The 21,018-nt window shown below is 40.6% G+C and overlaps 1 protein-coding gene across 1 annotated transcript in view; it reads right to left on the bottom strand.

Moving 5' to 3' along the window:
* The window catches only part of LOC139479837 (nucleolar protein 4-like), a 122,866-nt gene that overhangs the window by 19,368 nt on the left and 82,480 nt on the right, over positions 1 to 21,018 (bottom strand). Inside the window, exon 4 of the mRNA XM_071262730.1 lies at positions 13,455 to 13,560. Within this exon, the coding sequence (XP_071118831.1) occupies positions 13,455 to 13,560 (106 nt within the window). The remainder of the gene's footprint in view (positions 1 to 13,454; positions 13,561 to 21,018) is intronic.

Below are 21,018 nucleotides of genomic sequence, written 5' to 3'. Positions count from 1 at the left end.
TTCGGTCACCCAAGAGTTTACTCTCACATTAAATCATACCTAAACATAACTGTGCCGCGTCGGGCAACAAACACTTATTTTTTCATGCAAATTGTTTGAGTGGCGGTTGCTACCGGTAGGGCAGGACATGCTTACCCTTTTCGCGAACACCTGGTGTCATCACTGAATTTCAGTGATCCATTCCTATAATTCTAACCCTATTTCGCCAATGGAATCTGATTCGGTGACTGACGATGTATATTTATATTCTAGCATTTTCATCCGTTTCGTGGTTGGTGTAGTTATAAAAATTCCATAATGAATCTCGTGCTAGCAAGGCATCCAAATCATGATACCAGTCTGTTCAAATTCCAGGTAATATACACGCAAACGGGTGTTCATATGACGAAAGGGAAAGAAGTACATTTCATCAACATATCCACAATAACAAAAAATCAGGTAGAATCCAACAAGAATACGAACCAAAGGCATTATTATCATTTCATCGGGTGGCAAAAGCAAATTACTCCAGAAGCAATTAAGCATCAGTCTGGGAGTGGAATCGTTGGTGCATGACCATATACCTCCAGCAGTTTCAGATAGGTGGATGTTGTGAAACATCAAAAGTGTCCTCACGGCTCAGGGCCTTAGGCTAATCAATGCAGGACAATGAAATCCTCCTACCCAGGTTTCTTCTACGATTCTTTTGACATCGAGCAAATTAGATTACACCATGCTAGTAAAATAGTGGCTGTTGTAAATAATAAATAAAGGTGATTTAGTGACGGGGTTGTACTCAAAAGAGATACTGTGCGCATTGGTGTGCTGGGATTAACTGTCTCGTTGGTTCTCAGGTTTCAGGAAAGATGATATCCGTCCGGAGGTTTGGTTTTCAACGATGAGACCCACAGAGGCGAGTCTCTTGCAAGTGGTGTGTACGTAATGGAAGATTAATATATGTAATGTCGTTTCATTGGTCCTTGAATGCGATGAATTATTCACCCAATAGGTATTGATAAAACGGTGACTATCGCTGACAAGTGGCTGTGAATATTCTCAGAAAACATGGTCATTAATAAATCGGCTTAATGTTTGCAGGACAGCAGTGCCTACTGAAACTATATTTCTACATAAGGTAAATTATGTTTGTGTAGGTAGATCATGACGGGGGCACATTAATTAGCCCTTAATCGTTAAGTAGAAATCAGTAGAACTGCTGATTACAGAAACATTTAAATTTAAGACTCGTATATGTGGCCAATGAAAGTTTACATCAAACACGGGAGCAAGACAGCTTCAAGGTATGTGTTTTGGTTGTTTGTTGTTGAACGACGCACTCGGCAATATTCATGCTTTTGCCCTATCTGTAAATAATCGAGTCTGGACCAGACAATCCAGTGATTGACAACATGACCATCATCGACGCAATTGGGATACAATGACATGTATCAAGTCGGCGAGCCTGACCACCCGATCCCGTTAGTCGACAAGCATGGGTTGGTGAAGACCCATTCTAACCCTGACCTTTACGGGTCCAAGAGGAATGTGTTGGCGGCATTGCCTGTTTTGTTGTTATGACGTTATGGTACAGGCATGATTATCACCCTCCATTATCCAGTGTATTATGTCTCCATTCTTTGAGGATATATATCATGGACCTATTTGCCACCATGCGACGGAAGTGAGGTCACAATCTCTCCTGTAAACTTCCTTAGCACAGGATGTCTTTCGTTCAAGACGATTTCATTGTAGGGCTATTCTTAGCGACATGTTATCGGAACCGAACTCAAACGAAGACATGGTAGCGAATGGGTCCAGGGTATGGATTGGTGATGGAGATGCAAACATTGGGTAGCCGTGGATGAGTGAGTGAGTGAGTTGAGTTTAACGCCGCTTTTAACAGTATTCCAGTTATATCACGGCGTGCCGGCTTAATGTGGAAGGAAAGCTCGAAGTGATGCAGGTCTCAGACGTGGGTGAAACCCACGAGCACGGGTATGGTGCTGACAAACCTAGAAACATAATCGGGGCTAACCTGGATTCGAACCCACAATGATAGGTTTCTGGAGTGCCCAAGGGACGCAACTCTGCGAATCTCGGCGCCTTAGACGACTGGGCCACCCGTGCCCCCTAATGTGAGAGGAAAGAGCCGCTGATGAATTCCATCAGGCGCTATGTTCCAATATCAGCTCTAACATCTCAAGACCGCCTCCGTGGTCTAGTGGTAGGGCTTACCCCGGAGAGCGGAAGGTCAGGCGGCGTCATACCAAAACACGTTAAAAGATGGTACTTGTTTTTACCCTGTCTGGCGTTCGACATTCAGGGACTAGTACAAGCAGTGCAATAATCTTGACGCGACGATAAACCCAATTTCACCTCACCTCTCGCATCTCAAACTACTCCTTCGTCGCCCTGACCACTTCGAGGTAACGATGACGGATAGCCTAGAAGTTAAAATGTGTGCGTATCACGCCATACCGGAGTCGATTCCCCACCTGGGTAAAATGTGCAAAGCCCATTTCTGGTGTCCCCAGCGCGATATTCCTGACTATTGCTCAAAGCGGCATAAAACAACACTCACTCGAGGTGAGGAGGCTTCACTATATTCCTACAGTTCTACAACAAACGTCAAGGGGATAAAACCACTTCGATGACTGCATCTGTATCCCTACCATGCTTCAACATATGATGCTGTCAGTGATGGCATCGGTTCCACTGTGTCTACTGCGCTTCATCATGTTTACAAGCCGAGTCCCTCTCGTTAACGAACCAGGTATGAATACCGTGTACGCACCTCTAGTAATTATACACATTTCTCACAATCGTGGCTAAACAAAAGCAAACTTTGATTCCTATGCCCTCAAGGCTTTGTTTGTTATCAGTTCAATACCCGGCAAAGACACACTCTATCATTTATTAAGACGGCGTAAATCGTCAATAAGGGCAAGCTACCTGTTTCCAATAAGGACGGGCAAAGATGGCCGTTCAATGCTTGACCATCATCTTCGCAGTGAGATAAGGGTAGAGTGACTTGGCGCCGTGACGGTTTGGGTTAGATTCTGTCGAGGAGAGTAATGATTGCCTGTGATGGGGATTTTATACCTGTTTATCCCCGGTTTTCGATTGATTTTTGGGGATAATGCTTGAGGCGACAGTTGTTACAATTTGTTCAGTCTCTCGCATTTGATAAGGCATGGTTGGTTCGGGTCACGTGATCAGCTACCCGAGCTACCGCGAGATTGCGGAGGCAAGTGATGAAGATAAGAGGTCGGTTGCTACGCCGTTCCATTTCGTTCCGTGCATCGTCTGAGAATCGACTTTGACATTTTCCGAATTGGTTTTTGTTCTACCAGCTTCGCGACACATTGTGTGGTGGGGTGAAGCACATGTTATAGTCTATACCAGAAGGAAATGAGTAAAGAATGGTACAGTCATTCGATCTTTCCGCACGCCGAGATTATAATCGCCATTTTTCTTATACATACACATCGATGTCTAGAATAAACCACTTTATTGATTATTCATACTATGATTGATTATTCATCCCAATTATAAACAACTTGTATCAATCTACTCTGAACCATATATCTCAATGACGATATCTCGAATCCCTCTTTCAACACCCCCTCCCCCAAGTCTCAGACGTCCCATGTACCGAATGCTGTGCATAAAGATTTCTAAATGGTAATCTCATAAAAAAAAACATCGAAGTCTGAAATATGATAAATATCGTATCATCTTAATTCCCAAAGCCTATAGCGGTTATTCCTTCGCCTAGAACATGTTGCTAGGCGACAGTTAAGCAGGCACGTAACCCACTGTGAACAATGGGACCTTTTTAAGACCGAGTGTACAATATTGCCGCCCCGTAATATTCCGTCAGTCCGACAGGTGCATTTGACTAATTAAGACTTTTCGCTATTCACACTTATTGAATGTTATTACACATCAACCGGTCTCTCACTCTCTATCTCTCTCTAACAGGGAGACAGGTGTTACTCTCTACCCAGATGGCGTTGTCAAATACAATAATGACGTGAAATAGACACGATGAAATTTACAACACGGAACAGACCCACTCCACTGCTGGTTACCTTAATCGTGGTAGCGCTGTCATTTAAGCGGCCACTTATGACACGATTTCTATTTACCATGAAGTTATTGCTAAGCTTACGTCAGTTAATATACTATACTAATACGTAACAATGGCATTATGCAGGGTTTATTATACGATCTATAAAGTATCATGATGACGTCACACTCTATCAGTTATGCGCTGATGAACTCAGTGAAGATTATTTTTGACATCTGTGTTGCTTTTTTTCTATGAATTTCCTAAACAGCAAGCAGTATATGTAATGAACAATCATGAATATTTTTGGGGATATATTTTATGACATTGTATGCTCAGTCAAAAAAATTATCACCAAAATATATGAATGATCCCTATCTTTTTTGTTCAGTATATTGTGGTTATGATACGCGCCACACTCGATACAAGGAGATGAAAACAGTTAATTGATATTTCATCACAATGTATGTATGTCGTGACAAATTATCTTAATTTTTTGTGACACTCAATCTGACCGGCTTGCACTGATAGTAGTGGGACTAATGAGAATTTTGAAGAAAAAAACTCCATATATATGTCTATCCAAAGAATTCACGTTCCAACACAACAGAGTATGAATCCTTATGTTTTATTAATACCACGATAAAGCCAAACGTAATGATAGGCAACACGAGGTGGGGATTCAAGCTCGTCTGGTATTCGTGACAGGCCATGACATATCCCACTGCCCCATCAGCTAACCATACACTATTTATGATGTAATTCATATATATCGTCGGACGTACCGAACATACTGCGTATCGATATAATATTTGATAACAAATAAACTCAAGAATTAACCTGTTGATGACTGCAATTGGCAAATTGGATGATGCCCCTCGTCCTTAACGAAGAAAACTGTCACCGTAAAGGATGCTTTTACCGTGTTTCAAATTACCGCGCACCAAGTTTTAGGACATGTGTTCATTGATGACAACTTGTATGTAAGTTTAAGTATTGTTAAAGTACTGAATTACAAATAAATTTACCAAATGTAAACTCCAACCCTCATTTAACGTTGATGATATTGATTTCTTAAAGAAAAGATCCAAACGAAAGCACCTTTGTTCTAAATTGGATAGCGAACTTTTTATATTCTCAACATACGTTGACAGTTTCATTAGAACTCAGGTTTCACATAAGTAACCTAAAAGCCGTGATCTGGATCTGGGTGTCACCAAGTATTATAAAATCCGGTTAGTACTAATACTGGTGCCCTGGACAGGCATTGTCTAAATTCATTACTGAACAGAGTCCGTTCCCTAATTGCCCACAGTTGACTCGCTGCCTCATCCCGCCAGGTAATACAATATCCCTTCCCACCCTGCTAAGCTCAGCGGGCCTAGAACATTCGTCACTGCAAGCCCCAACGTCTAATACCTTTCAGGCAATCGATCGAGTAATTCTGGGGGGACCTGGTCGGCAGCTTTCCTAGATTTATCACCTTCAAGCTCCGGAACGGGTCAGCTGAAGGCTTGGGTTCCTGTCTTTGTCCTTCGTTGCCATGGGAGTCGCGTGTCCCCCTAGCAACATTCTCTGTGGGTGTCGCGAGGGGGGCACACGTCTACAATTATCCCTCGGACAGGTGAGAGCGGGGTCACCACTGCGCCATCTGGTGTTAGGGACAGCATCCTCTACGCGGTCACCCGTCAATTACATTGTGGACAAATTGAGGGGTGACCTTTGAATAATGGATGGGTAGAGAAGGGGGAAAGGGGCTAGGTCTTTGGATAATATACATGTGAGATGAGTGGACGGAGGGGTGTTAAGGGGGAATCAATGCATGGGGACAGAGCCAGTATGGGGTGGTCATTAGGGTGAAGGTAGATTGAGGCATGACTGATTTTTGATACGAAAGGTCGGGTTGTATTGAATATCATAAAGAAAGCAGGGGAAGATTACTGGGCAAGGGGGGACGGGTGATGAATCGGCTTAAATGTCGGCTTGGGCTGATCGCTTTAGAGGTACAGCGCATTGTAATCGGATATATTCAAGGATAAGCGGGATCGATTCGTGGTCATTGGGAATAGGCAGGGCGGGTCCTTCTCCAAGGGGGCTAATCCTCAAGGACTTCGGTGTGTTTTGCATCCACGTTCTGAGGACAAATGGCTCTGCGTACGACTTAAACATTTTGAACAAGAGAATTCTATTCCATAAGTTTGTCTCAGCTTAGCTATTTTCACAATCTGTTTCTCAGCTTGGTTATATAACACGCTTTCTGCGACAGTACTTTGAATTTCCATACTGCAAAAACATTTCTGTTACCAGTCCGTGATAGGATTGTCTAAGCGTGGAACTTCAGTTCTGCGGCACAACTTGAATATATTTTCTGACTGCAAAAAAAGTACCGCAATTCAGTGCGGAGATGGTCTTGGCTGGGAAATATCAGGAGCCATGTTTCTGACAGTGGGTCTCTGAAACATCGTGAAATGTATCACAGCTACCAGAATACAGATTAGGTCCTTATTTCCATGTTTCCCATCACGAGAAGCCCTGCCAGAAAATCACCACTTGACCAAGCCCAGATGCCAAGCGTGCCTGCCAAACCAAAAGATTTGGTAACATGATCTCAAACATAGGTCTCTTCACTGCGATAAACGCGGCCTCTCGTTTGAATATTTCCGAAGGTAATGGGCCGTGAAAAGTATTCAAGTTCATATCGGTTAAAACAAGATATCATTTAATAGCTTTCAGCCTTATTTCGGAACGGCAGTGGTTTCAAAAAACCATGAACTACTTCTGATAGCGTGTGGTGGTTGGAGTAAATGGAGAGATTGCCAAAATGAGTCACTTTCCTACCCCCATTAGATATCAAACAACAAAACCAAGCATGAAATGTGCCAAAGCAACGGTCAGCCTCTCTGAAGAGGAATATGTGATTATACGTGTCAGGTTCACGGGCACAGAAATGGAGCTTACGCTCTCCAAGCTAGAGTAGCGTCTCTCAGCTCTGTTCGCAGCTCTGTTTCGCAGCTCTGGGCTCCAGAACCCAACGTAATCCTCCTCCGTCCCTTTGATGTGCGGACCAAACAGTGCCGCGGGCGAAGCGTTAGCATGATTTGCAGCTTTTTCTCTCCTTGGTTGAAAGTTAATCAAAAGACAGAATAAAACACTAAAACCGATGTAGAAAAATAATTGTGACTTGAAGTCGTTAACAATGTCTTATAAACTGAGATCCAGTATGGGGGGAATCCCGGTAAAGACTAGAATGAGGGACAAGGATGGGGTTTTGAGGTTTGAGAGGGGATACCAATTACTTGCACCTTCATGCTGGCATTTACACCGCTCGGAGGGACACTACAGCTATATTTGTGTAAAGAAAAACTATAAAAAGACAATGTCATAACAGGCACCCGGCAGAGGGGCTGTTCCAATTATGTCATCATAGCTACGGGGGATTGTACATCGTGTGGGGATGGTGTTGTTGGTCAAGAGTTGTAGTGGTTCATATTCACTTTTTAACTTTTTTAAACTTTCAAGTATTTTATCACACGCATGGTTTATTACCATATGATATCTGATAGCGGATTCATGTTAATTTAAGCAAAAGCAATATTTCCTCGACAGTGTTTAACCCCCCAGTGGCTGATCAATATTAAACTGGGATAAATGTATTATTCTTTTACGGCTCATATCAGGACATAAAGTTTGCTAGAGACAAATAGTTTCTTGATTTCATTTTTTCTCTAGACAAGGATCTTTATTTCAACCAAAAAATAACAAAAATGAATACTTTGTCACTGAACTAACATATGGGCCAATACTCCGAACAAAATATTACTATCGTTCACAGCTTGTATTGTTCGTACACAAATAAACGCCAAGGGTGATATTTGTCAATGTCAGTTTTAAAAAAAGGTTGCAAAGCTAAGTCCCTTTAACAATATTCCTGTACAAGTATTGATCTACAGGTAGGTTGACTTAAATGCCATAAAGCTTAGCACAAGAAGTCTCCGAGGAAGGTGCAAAGACCCTAACTACACTTCTGGTAATAGTCAAACACACGTGACCACGATCAATCAGGACGACTTTCATTTCACATCTACCCGTGTCCAACCAGTCTTAATCAATACTGTCACGAGTGGGGATCGAATAAGGAATCTATGTTCAGAACAGATGAAATTATCCCCAAATCCCACATTCTTGGAAGCAACATACATACACAACATGGCAGTGGCTCATCTGATTTCATCCAGCGTCATGCATCTGTCCAAACAACCCTATCATACGAGGAGGGGAACTGAACGTAGTCTCGTCGACGACTGATGTCAACGTGGAAATAATGCTTACTTTCTCCACCGCCCCAGGCCTGGCTAGCCAGGATGACCAGGAATAAGTGCATCGTTACCAGGACATTCTCACTTGATGCCAAAGCTTCACAGACGAAGATGCTAATGCTACTTACTATTGTCCCAGCCATGGTGGCACAATGCTGTCTCCTCGTCTCATTTAGTAGGAGATTCACACATTGGAACCTCTTGTTCACTCGGAACCATGTTGGTGTGACTGGTAAACTGTTTGTTTAGGTTTGGTCTCGACTGACATACTACAGTCTGTTAATGGGTGATGGAAGCCCGAGGAGATATTGGCAATGCTAATAGTGACTGGGAAGGGTTCGATAATGTAAAAGTTCTATGATAGATTATTTTATAAAACATTAATACGATGTCGTTTAATTGGTGTTTCATTGCTTATCTGTATCAGCTTAAAATATACCAGATCATTAAATAGATAATTTACATAGACACGTCTACTCAGTTGGTGTAAATTCAAGTTTGGAAGTTTAAGACAAGAACGTAAACTTTGGGACAGTACTTCCAGGAATTCTTCTTAATGCTTCCATATATTACCATAATGTTCTAATCACTGGATTGTCTGGTCCAGACTCGATTATAAACAGACCGTCATATAGCTGGAATATTGCTGAGTGCGGCGTAAAACAACAAACCAACCAACCAACCATAATGCTCTGTTCCTCTGAGTGCCGGGTGTAAAACCTGATAGATCTGTAACAGTTGCTGCCAGAACACCCGATGTTAGAAGAGAAGCTAAAGATAGGGCTGTTTAAGTAGTTGTCTCATGAACTGTTCATTAAGAATGCGTTAGAACGACACGAACTGCCAGCGAGTTATAAAAACATCAATAGGTTAACATGAGACCATCCAGCGAGTCCACCGGGAGATGGCGGTGTTTACATCCAACATAGACAGGTGTTTGTTCAGAACTCGACTATATTAATCTCCCATTAGAGAAGACTGCCTTTAGATGTTCCTGGAGAAGGACCTAAGGGGCACCAAGTGGCCTGACCTGGGCCATGCGGATTCATCCATCGGCCCTAAATGAGGATATAGGAATCTTTGTTTCATTTGACTGGGACTGGATGTTGCTTTAATGGAGCAATGAGTCACCCTTCCCATAAGATAGATGGGTAAGTCATTTGGTGGTTTCGGCAAAATGGCATCAACAATCCACCCACAAGTTAGAAAGTAATACGTGTGTGTGCGCGTGCATGCGTGCGTGCGAGCATATGTCTGTCTTGGGAATTAGTGGGAGTGTGTGTGTTTTTAGATGTGTGTGGGAATGAGGATTGGGGGGGGGGGGGGGGGGGGGTAGGAGCAGACATATCTTGGATGGAACATCTGCAACATCTGCAACCATCTTTTATTCCTTTGATTGCTTTCTACATGTCTCTCAGTATGGCTAATAAAACAAATTAATTCGCCACGCTAACTTACTGAAATTAAAACACCGCCAGAAAGCCAGACAGATGAACTCCACATTGAGATATCAAATCTAGACTTTATTGTAAATTCAACATATCTCGTTTGCACACATTTCGGAGCCACATGGAACGTATCCAAACACTACGACATTAAGCTTCTACTCTGAGAAAAGGACCAATGATGATGAAGAAAGCGAACACCTCGCACACAACAAGACCTGGAATTGCCTGTATTGGTTGGTAAGGAGAGCAAGGGACAGGAATTGTTTAACAGTAAACCAGGTATCGTAGATTAATTAACGACAAGTAATAGTCTTACCCTGCTGGACTGACATATCGTATCTGGTACACAAACCATACGGGAGACGTAAGCTTCAAATTGTAGACCGTATTGATATTACGTCAACGGGACGAACATAGCATGCACTATAATCAATCACGGAAAAGGAAGAGTATTAAAGGATGCATTGGCATATATGTACACCTCGAAGTAGACAGATACTTGCTCCCGTGTGGCCGTTTAATTAGTCCATACGTCTACGAGGGGGAGATAACTGCAGTTGTTTTTCTCAGTGTTGCGCAACATATATGCATTTTAAATACATGAACTGGGTTAATATACTATTTTAATATTTGTTTTGTTTCATTTCTTTTGAGTGATTATGTCCAATTAAATTCAATATTTAGAAAGCGTATGACTATGAAGATGACCAGGAATATATCGGACTGTGGTGTTGTCGGGTTTCAATGATAATGCGACTAGATACCATTTACTTTAATCTTGCGTGATCACACTCATAACAAAAAGAGATCGGATTCAACAAAACAATCCTTTGTGAAGAGGTCTAATTGACATTGGCTGCAAACCCAAACAGTAGATATTGACCTTATTTTTTTATGTGAATTCGGAAATCACAAGCTGAGCTAAGTGGACTGGTAAGTGTCCAGATTACCAAGGTCTGGATTAAAGAGGGTTAGTCTCAGTCGTTGCCACGTCTGATTAAAGTAGTCAGTGATACAAATCGTTTATTCCCATGTTCATAAATAGAACCCAGTATACATATAGAATACTGCTTGAATTGGCCCAGAAATTCCTTTGTCCTTCGCTATCTGATGTGTGCCGTTGTCCCTGTCGTACCTCGGCGGTGCACCAGATGGCGTTGTGGCTTGCCTCCACATCCCGAGGATGAGCATATTCGATGTCACTGCACCATATAGCACAATGCTGAAAATATACAGGTGTCACCGCCGGTATGGCGAGGGAGATCGCGTTATAGCGTGAGGGCGGTATGAGGTGTACCGTTCTAGGCTTGAATATGAATTTGATAAATGGCTAATGTTCCAAACTATAAAAGTACCCCGTGACGCTAGCATTTGATAGTTTAAACAATCAAAAGTATTTATGATGCCTTGAATAATAATGACATGAGAATAATTTTAAGCATGGAGGCGTTTTATAAAGTATAAGGTACAGAACACCATGTACGAAGCATATGAATGCCTGTATATATATATATATATATATATATATATATATATATATATATATATATATATATATATATATTTGGGGAAAACAACACGTGATACCTAGCGTCAATATTGGAACACGCTTCACGGTGTGATGGAAACCTCCACCCAAAACCCCAAAACCCGACGTCTTGGGTAAATGGTAAATGGACACCGTATTGAGGTTTTAGCACTTCGATAGCAAGGAGTCGATATTACACCATAATGTCAACTTAGATTTCCCCCTAACTCATAACTTGTTTACAAATTAAATGGAGTCAAGCATAAACATGCGCATGACATCCAGTCAACCAAAAAGACTCTTGATATATTAACTATACGCCAGCGGGTTGGTCCATTTGACCAAAGAAACGGATTTGACCAAAGGATCGGATTTGACCAAAAGATCGGATTTGACCAAAGGAACGGATTTGACAATGGAACGTGAAATACAGTGATCATGTTAAAACAGAAAATATTTGCAAATAGCTGAGAGTATAGCAATGCATTATTCAGGTCCCCCATGTCCAAGACGCCTGGCCTTACAAAGTTGGCAACCATTCTATCCCTCCCTGAACATAAAGTTCAGCAGAACTGGCACTTCCACTTTTACAGAGTTAACACCTACGATTGCGTTTGAGCCATGACGTCAGGTATAGCCAGAACCAGTTTAGTAATTGTAATGTCAGAAACAACAGAAACCATTGTAGTAAGCGCAGACTAGGAACCTGCGTATGTCTAAAGGTCAGCTCACTCGTCTCGTATCACCCACTACATTACATTACAAGTGTGGCTACACAGACCGTGGTGTATGTATTTAGTGCTGCAGACGCTAGCATTTATCGTATAACGAATGTTAAGGGATTCCTGGAGACGTGGCTAGATTGCCGGATACCGCGTGACTCCACGAGACTATCCACCTCGAGACATATGATTGCCTATACATATGTATTGGAACCTTGGACACAGTGAAGTGATGTATGTCGTCTTGGGCTCTATGTATTCTGTGTACAGCTGTATACACGAAACAATGTGCAATGTGGATTCTGCATGTTGAACTTCTTTTAATTTTGCTCAGCAAAATCAGTAGCATTTGATATTTAAAACAATCAATACCTTTCTCACTAACAACGGATTCTTGTAAAACCAAACAAATCAGAACTGCAGATGGCACCAGCATTTCATAAGCACCGTTTTGACTTTTCAGATTCACTAATTTAACATGTTGTTGACTGTTGAACAAAACACCATGTTCTTGTGGGCTAGCTCAGATGCAAATATAAAATACTGCCTTGTGAAAGTCATGAGAGTCGAAAAGGAGATTGTTAAATTATGGGATTTGGCTGACCCTGTGTTCTTATACCCTAATGGTATTGATTAGTCTTCATGCCATCAACCACTTATTTGTCAGTGCTCGATTATCAACATATGGCTGTAATATCACTGCAGTGAAAACAAAATCCTTCTTATTTAATGCAATCATCAAAGGAGGTATTGTGTTATAACATGTTGTAAAATCTCTCATGGCATAACTCAAGATCACACAATTTCATATTGTGTGGATGTCTAATTTGGTGCTTGTTGAGAATGTTTCTTTGTAACTTTCCAGAAACCCGAAGCTGAGTGAAAGTGGGCGGGCACCCATCTTGCTATCGGGTGGTCTAGTTATCTATCGCACTTCCCTGTGTCACTGGGGCGTGCCTGGATCCTATGGTAGTTTCGTCGGGATTATACTGTATGGTTTGTTAGCACCTTACCCTTTCCAGATGGTTTAACTAAAGTGGGAAGCCTCAAAGACATTTGGACTTTCCACCAACATCAAGCTGACGCACCATAGCATAACTCAAACATGTCAAAGCGGCATTGCATTTGACTCACTCACTCCGCAGTATTGTGACAAGGTCACTGCATTGTATCACTCAGACTCGAACCCGGACTTCTTCTTCAACATCTTCTCGCTCGTATCAAACGTCCAAGATTTGACCTGACCCAAAGGAGATCAATGGGTCTCACCAGTTAGTCTGAATATTTGACACGCCAAACACTCAGATCCATTTAATAGCTCCAACAAACCAGAAAAGAATTTCAAACTAAGAATTACTTGTCTCCTTACCCAGAATAAAAATGTCTTACCTTTTCGTGATATGGCGTTCGGGCCGTTGAGGGTGTTGTCGGCTTGTGGGGAGGGAGAAGGGGAGGGTTCCCGGCTTAGTTCACTGTCAGCGCTGGACATGCTCTCCTGGGAACAAAAGCGATACTACAGTTTGTTGTAGCATACATTTATCCGATACAAAGTCCTTTTATTGGCGTATTTGCCCGCATCATGTTCAATAAACACTCTTTTAAATTATTTTTCCGTTTCCGACAGTTCGTGCCATCATGATGTAGTAATACTGCCAACACAGTACAAGCGGAACATAGGTCATCCTTTCGTAGCACCTACTAGTTTCATTATATCTGTTGTCCTTTCTTTGTGTTTTCAAAAGGTTTTCAGTTTTGTTGTTCACATCAAGTTCATATTTATGGTTGTCACTAATCTCAAATTTCTATGTGTAGATCGTGTCCACATAATAAAAATGGTTTCCATAGAAACAGTTATCTTTGTCTGATGGCGGAGTAATCATAGATTTGGAAAAGTCACGAACATGTACCACTCTTAGCGAACAAAGGACAAGTGTATTAGAGGTAAATTAACAAGAATGCTGGCTAAAGTTTGTGACCTATGTCCCCAGAAGACCGCCAGTCGCTTTGGTCTTCAAATTAACGTCTTCGCTGTTATCTGAATGCGCTGAGAGGAGAGGAGGCTAGTTTAACAGACTTCGGGTCTGGAAACCAAGAGCCTGGTCATCACTCTTGGCAGAATTTATATGGATGCACAGCTGGGTCACAGGACGCGCCAGCATCTGTATCGACCAGGGAGAATGTATGGAAACCTGTACCCGACACCACCGCCCTATAGCTGTGTTCGCGTCGCGATGGAGTAGTTTGACCCTCTCGTTTACTCCTGACACCTTTTATTACTGTCTGAAACACGAGGCAGAAGCGAATCCTACTCCGAGAAAATTGGATTGGCAAAACTTGTTTACCACGAGTCCAAAAACAAATTTGCGCATCTCAAATGTTTGAAGTCTTTTCCCCTTGCTCTGATTTCTTCAGAAGTCGGCATTGGGGACTTCAGGAATAGACAGGAAGAAACCAAAGGGTTTCATTGCCATGGTGATTCCCCAACTAGCGTTCTTTGGGGGAACCACGAGAAATGAACAATCAGAGAGGGGAAAAAAGGGAAAAAGAAACTTTTTAGAAATTAAATTTTGAAAGAAAACTGAAAATTTCAAGGCATGTGACTCCCTTTGCTTCAGCAACAGACCTAGTCGCGTCATCTAATTAGTTTTTAAATAGTAGACCTGCTTATTCGGGCGTCTCTTAGTTTTATTTAATTTCCTCTTTGAAAATCGCAATTAACTACTTGACATGTTAGATTGTTTAATACTGACAGGCCTAAAACAAAACATTAGGACAAGCTGACACGACACAGAGCAACAATAGAAATTACAAAGTTAATTGTCTTAAATTTAAAAATAATTTGGGCTTAAACGTCAGAGCCGTCCCATTCACTTATGTAACGACGTTGTGACAGGATCGGTTCTCGGCGTTTCTTAAAAACACAATACGGGCTTTCTCATTATCTTTCAACCCTTTTTGACTAAAAAGACCATAGAACAATTAAATAATCAATATTTATGTCCTTAACGATAAACTTATGTTTAAAAATATCGCAAACGACGACGTTCACCTTTACGCTCAACGTCAGGGACGACATAAATGGATTGTAATTATAATATGACACAGCGTAATTACCATCTGTGGACTTCCAGAAGCACGCATGTACGTTCGTCGAAAGTAAGTTATTGGAATCACAAACATAAACAAAACGGGAAAAGTCAGGAACATTTCAAAATACATAATGGTGATGCATGGTCCATTGCCCTAACATTTACATGCAACAGTATCCACATCAAAATACGGATAACAAGCATCAAGTAGCAGACATGTAAGTATTGTTGAGGCGTAGAGAACAGATATCGTTTTGTTACGATGTGTGACGATGACCATTTGTCAAAGAACATTCAGTAAACTACCGCCGATCACGAACCCTCTCTTGAAAGGACGGTTGACTATTTGATTACAACGAAAACGTCCTAATTTAGGCACGTTAAAAACATTTTAGTTCTTAAATCACTTTATTTTAGCAAGGATTTAAAGTAGCTAAATGCATTGGTGTACAGATACAAACCCATGAAAATGTTTCATTGATGACCTAGTTCTTAAATGATTGTTTTCGGGAGTTTAGTTTCATTTTCAATTGTATTTTCAAGAGTAGCTCATGTTTCTTATCGCGTTTAAATGTTTGCTTTGTCGGTGATACATATCTGTACGGGCATTATTTCAGGGTCTGGTGTACAAAATACAATTAAAATGCTATGGAAAAAGTTAATTGTTACCCAATGTGCGAAACCTTAACATACACTTGTGCTCGTCCAACGATATACACAACTGCAATGGAGAAAGATTTTACGATGAGGAGCGTATCGTGCTATTTAGTCTGTATGATAACATATGCAAATTTGACTAAAGTATAACCGACATCCAAGTCCTCATCCTAAGCCAGTCACATATAAAATTACGGTAGAAAAGCCTATTTGGTTCGCCATAACCGCACAAGCCATCTAGGGCAATATATATATATCGTCATTTTGCAGACAAAATTGTGAACATGTAACATGTGTTATGAAATGAACACCTAAAAGATGCTATATTAACACACACATTTTATGCCTAGTAACTATCACAATCTCTGATTTACTGATTAATAGTTTGTAGTGGCATGCAAATAATTGAGAATAAACATTATTCCACAGTACGATAGCTACCTGAATGAAAATCAGCTTCAGTATGATCGGCACTTATTTGTGTCCTTATCCTTAAATATTAATAATACTTTACAGGATACTTTCTTCTGATACCCTGCTCAACACAAACGATGACAACCAACACTAAGGTCAACTATTACCAAGACAAAGGTCAACTATTACCAACACTAAGGTCAACTATTACCAAGACTAAGGTCAACTATTACCAACACTAAGGTCAACTATTACCAAGACTAAGGTCAACAATTACCAACACTAAGGTCAACTATTACCAAGACTAGGGTCAACTATTACCAACACTAAGGTCAACTATTACCAAGACTAGGGTCAACTATTACCAACACTAAGGTCAACTATTACCAACACTAAGGTCAACTATAACCAACACTAAGGTCAACTCCTAAACTAAACGTCATCTGAAAATATTTAGCCACCATGTACTTTATGACGACCGTGTCATTTCTTCGGTTTGTATCGCTTACATTTGATTTACTTCATAAACATTATCATAAAAATAACAAAACGTTTTTGATGTAAACACACAATAACGACTAATATTACATATTTCTACCAAAACAAAAGCTTCTGTACCATAGATCGTGTACACTTTTAAGTGAATATTATGTCACTACCTCCTGTAAGATTTGCACTCTCTTTTTTGGACTTGTTAGGGAAAACGTGCAGAATACCTGAACATAATGAATCTACTCCGGCGTGTGTTGCGATGAAGTAAGTGTTCCTTTTTTTCTCACACACTTTTTCACGTTGAACACTGGGATCATCCTTTGATATCTAAAACCATTGACTTCTGTATCAAGACAACTGTCACATTGTGGCGGTATTTCCTCTACATCTTGCTCCTGTGGTTTTCAACGCTCTGCAAGTCTAACAGTTGGTTTGTCTGACGTATGGCGCCCCGGTCTTTGATGTTAGGCGGCCTGGTTTTTTACTGACTGGTTTATGACTTATGATATCATATTAAACGTGACAAAAACGCATTATCAAGGATTATATTAAGATGACAAAACGAAAACCTTCATTATTCATAACTTTTGAACTATAACACCTACTTAGGCGCTTTGAAGCTTACGACCTTTGCTCTTCGACATAGTAATTATTATCGATTTAAAATAGTTTAATAAACTCATTGATGGCTTATTAATTAATGAAATTGAAACAGTGTAACCCTTTTCCTGTCGATAATTACACAAATGATATCTATATCAAATGGTTAGTTGTGACGAATGACGTTATGATCTTGCAATGTTTGTTATCAAACAGAAACATTGTCCATCTTGTTGTGAGGGTGTTCAGTATTCAAGTCAACAGTTTCATTAAAAACGCAAGATCAAAAGGATCAACTTAGAGAATGATTAACACCAACACATATACAAACATATGCCATTGAGTCATGCTCGGCATGTGTCATCAAAGAAAACCAATACACTATCTTCTTGGAGGAAAAAAACGAAATCCTTTTCAGACCCTTCATGGTTAATACCAAGTCTTCCTATACGATGTAAATAATTCCCCTTTTCAGGAAAAAAAAATCATACTCAGAATTCCACAGGTTTCTGGTTTACATGGTTATACTATTTGTATCATAATTTGATTCAGTATGTAGGTGGTTGGTACCTAAATATCCACGTGTCTGTCTGTGGATCTCCTCATGGAGGCTTGCCAGAGTGATTACATTTCCACGAGTCAAAATGGCGGCTCATCCTACCATTTCATCGAGCGCGAATCCCCCCACACCTGTGTCATTCTCTGCAAGGGAACGCTCAGCCCTCCCACTAACCCCCAACCGTCAACGCACAGGTAAGTTGAGGACGAAAATCAATAGCGCAGCTAAATTAACTAGGCTTTGGACAGAGCTAGAAGGGGATGCGGGCTTAATGTTATCTCGGAGAGAATATGGGCGAAGGCTCAGTGAAAATAAATAGCATTAGAGAGGACTCAGTTTGGTATCTTCCTAATCATTCCCCTGTGTAAGTCAATCAATAGGAACTATTACTGAAAATATCCCGGAAAATATTTCTCTGAAGAGATTTCCAAATTTGTTTGGAACAGAGCGCCGAAACGCACCCGTTGTAATCCCGTTACTGGTGCTGTTGTTTGCATCATAGAGAGATCTGTGCATGGGAACTGTGGTCTCTAGCTCATGGAGGAGGTCCCCTTTGTGTGTTATGATTTCATATCATTACCCACGTAATGATCATATCGAATTCATGAAGTTGAACACGCGTACCTTCCGATGTAGGAAGGAGGCTGGTAATTGATATTTAGTATCACAAAAATATTTATCACTTTCGGAATACTACCGTTCCTTTTAATCCTATGGTCTCTGGTTTCGTCATGTGATTTAGTTAGTGTGTGCTGGCCCTTGGCCATAGATAGTGGAACGCATTAAGCATGATTCTACTATAACGACACAAGGTTTTGTGTGTACCTCGTTCGTCTAACTCAACGTTAAATACATTGAGCTTCAACTCTCCCAAAGTCATTGCTTTGCCTCCCGAAGAGAGTTAGTATAAGGAATTATGTCTAAATGCTTGTGTATCACCTCTGGGGACAGGCATTATCTTGGGAAACGGGCCACCAGCATGAATTAGCCTATGCATCGCGGTGGAAGAGAAACCCACATCAGTTGAAGTATACATACATTTACAGGGGAATAAGGAATGAGATTTTCATTAAACGCTGATTTCGACCTGAGGACAAATACACACATACAGTAAACTACGTTTATAACGAACACGCTTATAACGAACTGGCGGATATAACGAACTTACTTTTTTGTCCCGACTATTTGCTGTAGTTATGCTGTATATATGCTTGTAACGAACTACGGTTATAACGAACTAAAACTAGTGGCCCCTTTGAGTTCGTTATAACCGTAGTTTACTGTACTTTGAAAGTTCACATTATGTATTATCATGTCACCAGGTGGGCAAGAAGCACATGGACATGAGTGAGTGAGTGAGTTGGGATTTACGCCACTTACAGCAGTATCGCGACAGGGGACACAAAAAATTAGCATTATACATTGTTCCCATGTGTAAGAAGAAAGCTTCTTATTAAAGCATAGGTTATCACCTGATACCTATCCTATAAGCTACTGACATTCAATACGGTGTAGGCATATATCAAGGCTTATTTGAAGGTAACCCGCTCCATAGGAGGGATGTCATTAAAATTTGTCGTTGGAAATTGACACGTTTGTGATTTATCAAATGTTCAGGACTTGCTGTGATAAGACACACATACATGCACATACTCGTTTCTGTATTTTCATGATGTATGTTCTGATACCATCCCGTCACGGTTTCATGTTTATTGTGTCGTGCATATTAGATGACACCCCATCCATGGCATCCCATTTGTACTCTCAATCTTTACTTCTCATTGCCGTGTTTATGCATGTATGACTATATTTAAGATTAATGCAAAATTTTCTCCACTTATTTATTAAAGTAGGAACACCAAACAATGAACAGATAAACACGGATTTGAACATGTCAAGTTCTCAAAATATGAAAAATATAATTATGTCTTGTTGTTGGTTATAATACATAGGGTGGTGTTAGCTTGGGTGATTTCATTTAACATGGGTAGGTGAAGGAGAACGCTAAATTGTCTTTTCAATAACATCCTAGATGCATTTGAATGACTTATTTAATTTTGCTTTTGATACTTCCTTAAACATATTTAATCTTTCACTTCAGTGACTAGCCCCGCTTACAATCACAAAACGGTGTCACTGATGAAATGTATATTCAAACACAGTCAGGAGCTCTTATTAAGCATCGAACTTAGTAACACTCGCACAGAATTTCTGCAATAAACCATAATACCATAGCGCATAGAGTATCACCCTGTCACACCACTAATTTAGGCCCATATGCATGTGTCCCAGTCTTTGTATTCCAGCGCCAATGTGTCATCTATTTATTTATGGTGGTGTGTTGTGACATGCCACTATGTGCTATCGACCAACTTGGTAGACATACGTATGTATGGGTTGTCCCATCGTGGCACGAAGAGGGCCCCGAGACCGTGACGTGAACACAATAACAGCATCAGCGAGGCATGGTCGCTTTGTGCGACAACTACAACCCACTTGCTCACCTATGGGAGAGGCGACGGCTGGCTTCAATTGTTCGAGATGGTTATTGGAGGCACGTTGTCTCAACGACACAATGTTATACCGGGCCTGTTTTCAAGTATTTCGATCGATGAGTAATTAGGGAATGCGTATGTTTGAAAACGCCTATGGGTATAGAAAATGGACACAATGAAAAGAAAAACCATGTTCTAAGTCTCATGTATTTAGTTAGTTATTCCTTGAAATACTCTTATATTCTAAGTATTAATTGCAAGATTATCTATTTACATAAGTATAAGATGGGATAGAGATAGTTAACATACTTTGTAAATTAATCGCATAACTGAAACCATAGGCACAGTCAGGACAAATATAAGTTAAAAGTAAGTTTAATCCACACTATAAATGATCACAACCACATAAGGATATATGTACATGCTGATAACTTATAAGAAATAATATCAACAATGTCCGCTACTTTAACACCAACCATAAACAATCGAGGGATAACATAACACAATTAGAATTTCATTCAACGATAATAATAGTAATATTCATAACATGGATACAAGTGCATACATTAGTGAACAATATATATATGAACATGATGCGCAAGAACCAAATGTAAAGGTACGCGAGTCCATTGAGAGGACATAATACA

This window comes from Haliotis cracherodii, unplaced genomic scaffold (genome assembly GCF_022045235.1).
Source record: "Haliotis cracherodii isolate W230 unplaced genomic scaffold, xgHalCrac1.p SCAF_4, whole genome shotgun sequence".
NCBI lineage: Eukaryota > Metazoa > Mollusca > Gastropoda > Lepetellida > Haliotidae > Haliotis > Haliotis cracherodii.
This window is presented reverse-complemented; position numbering and strand designations above follow the sequence as displayed.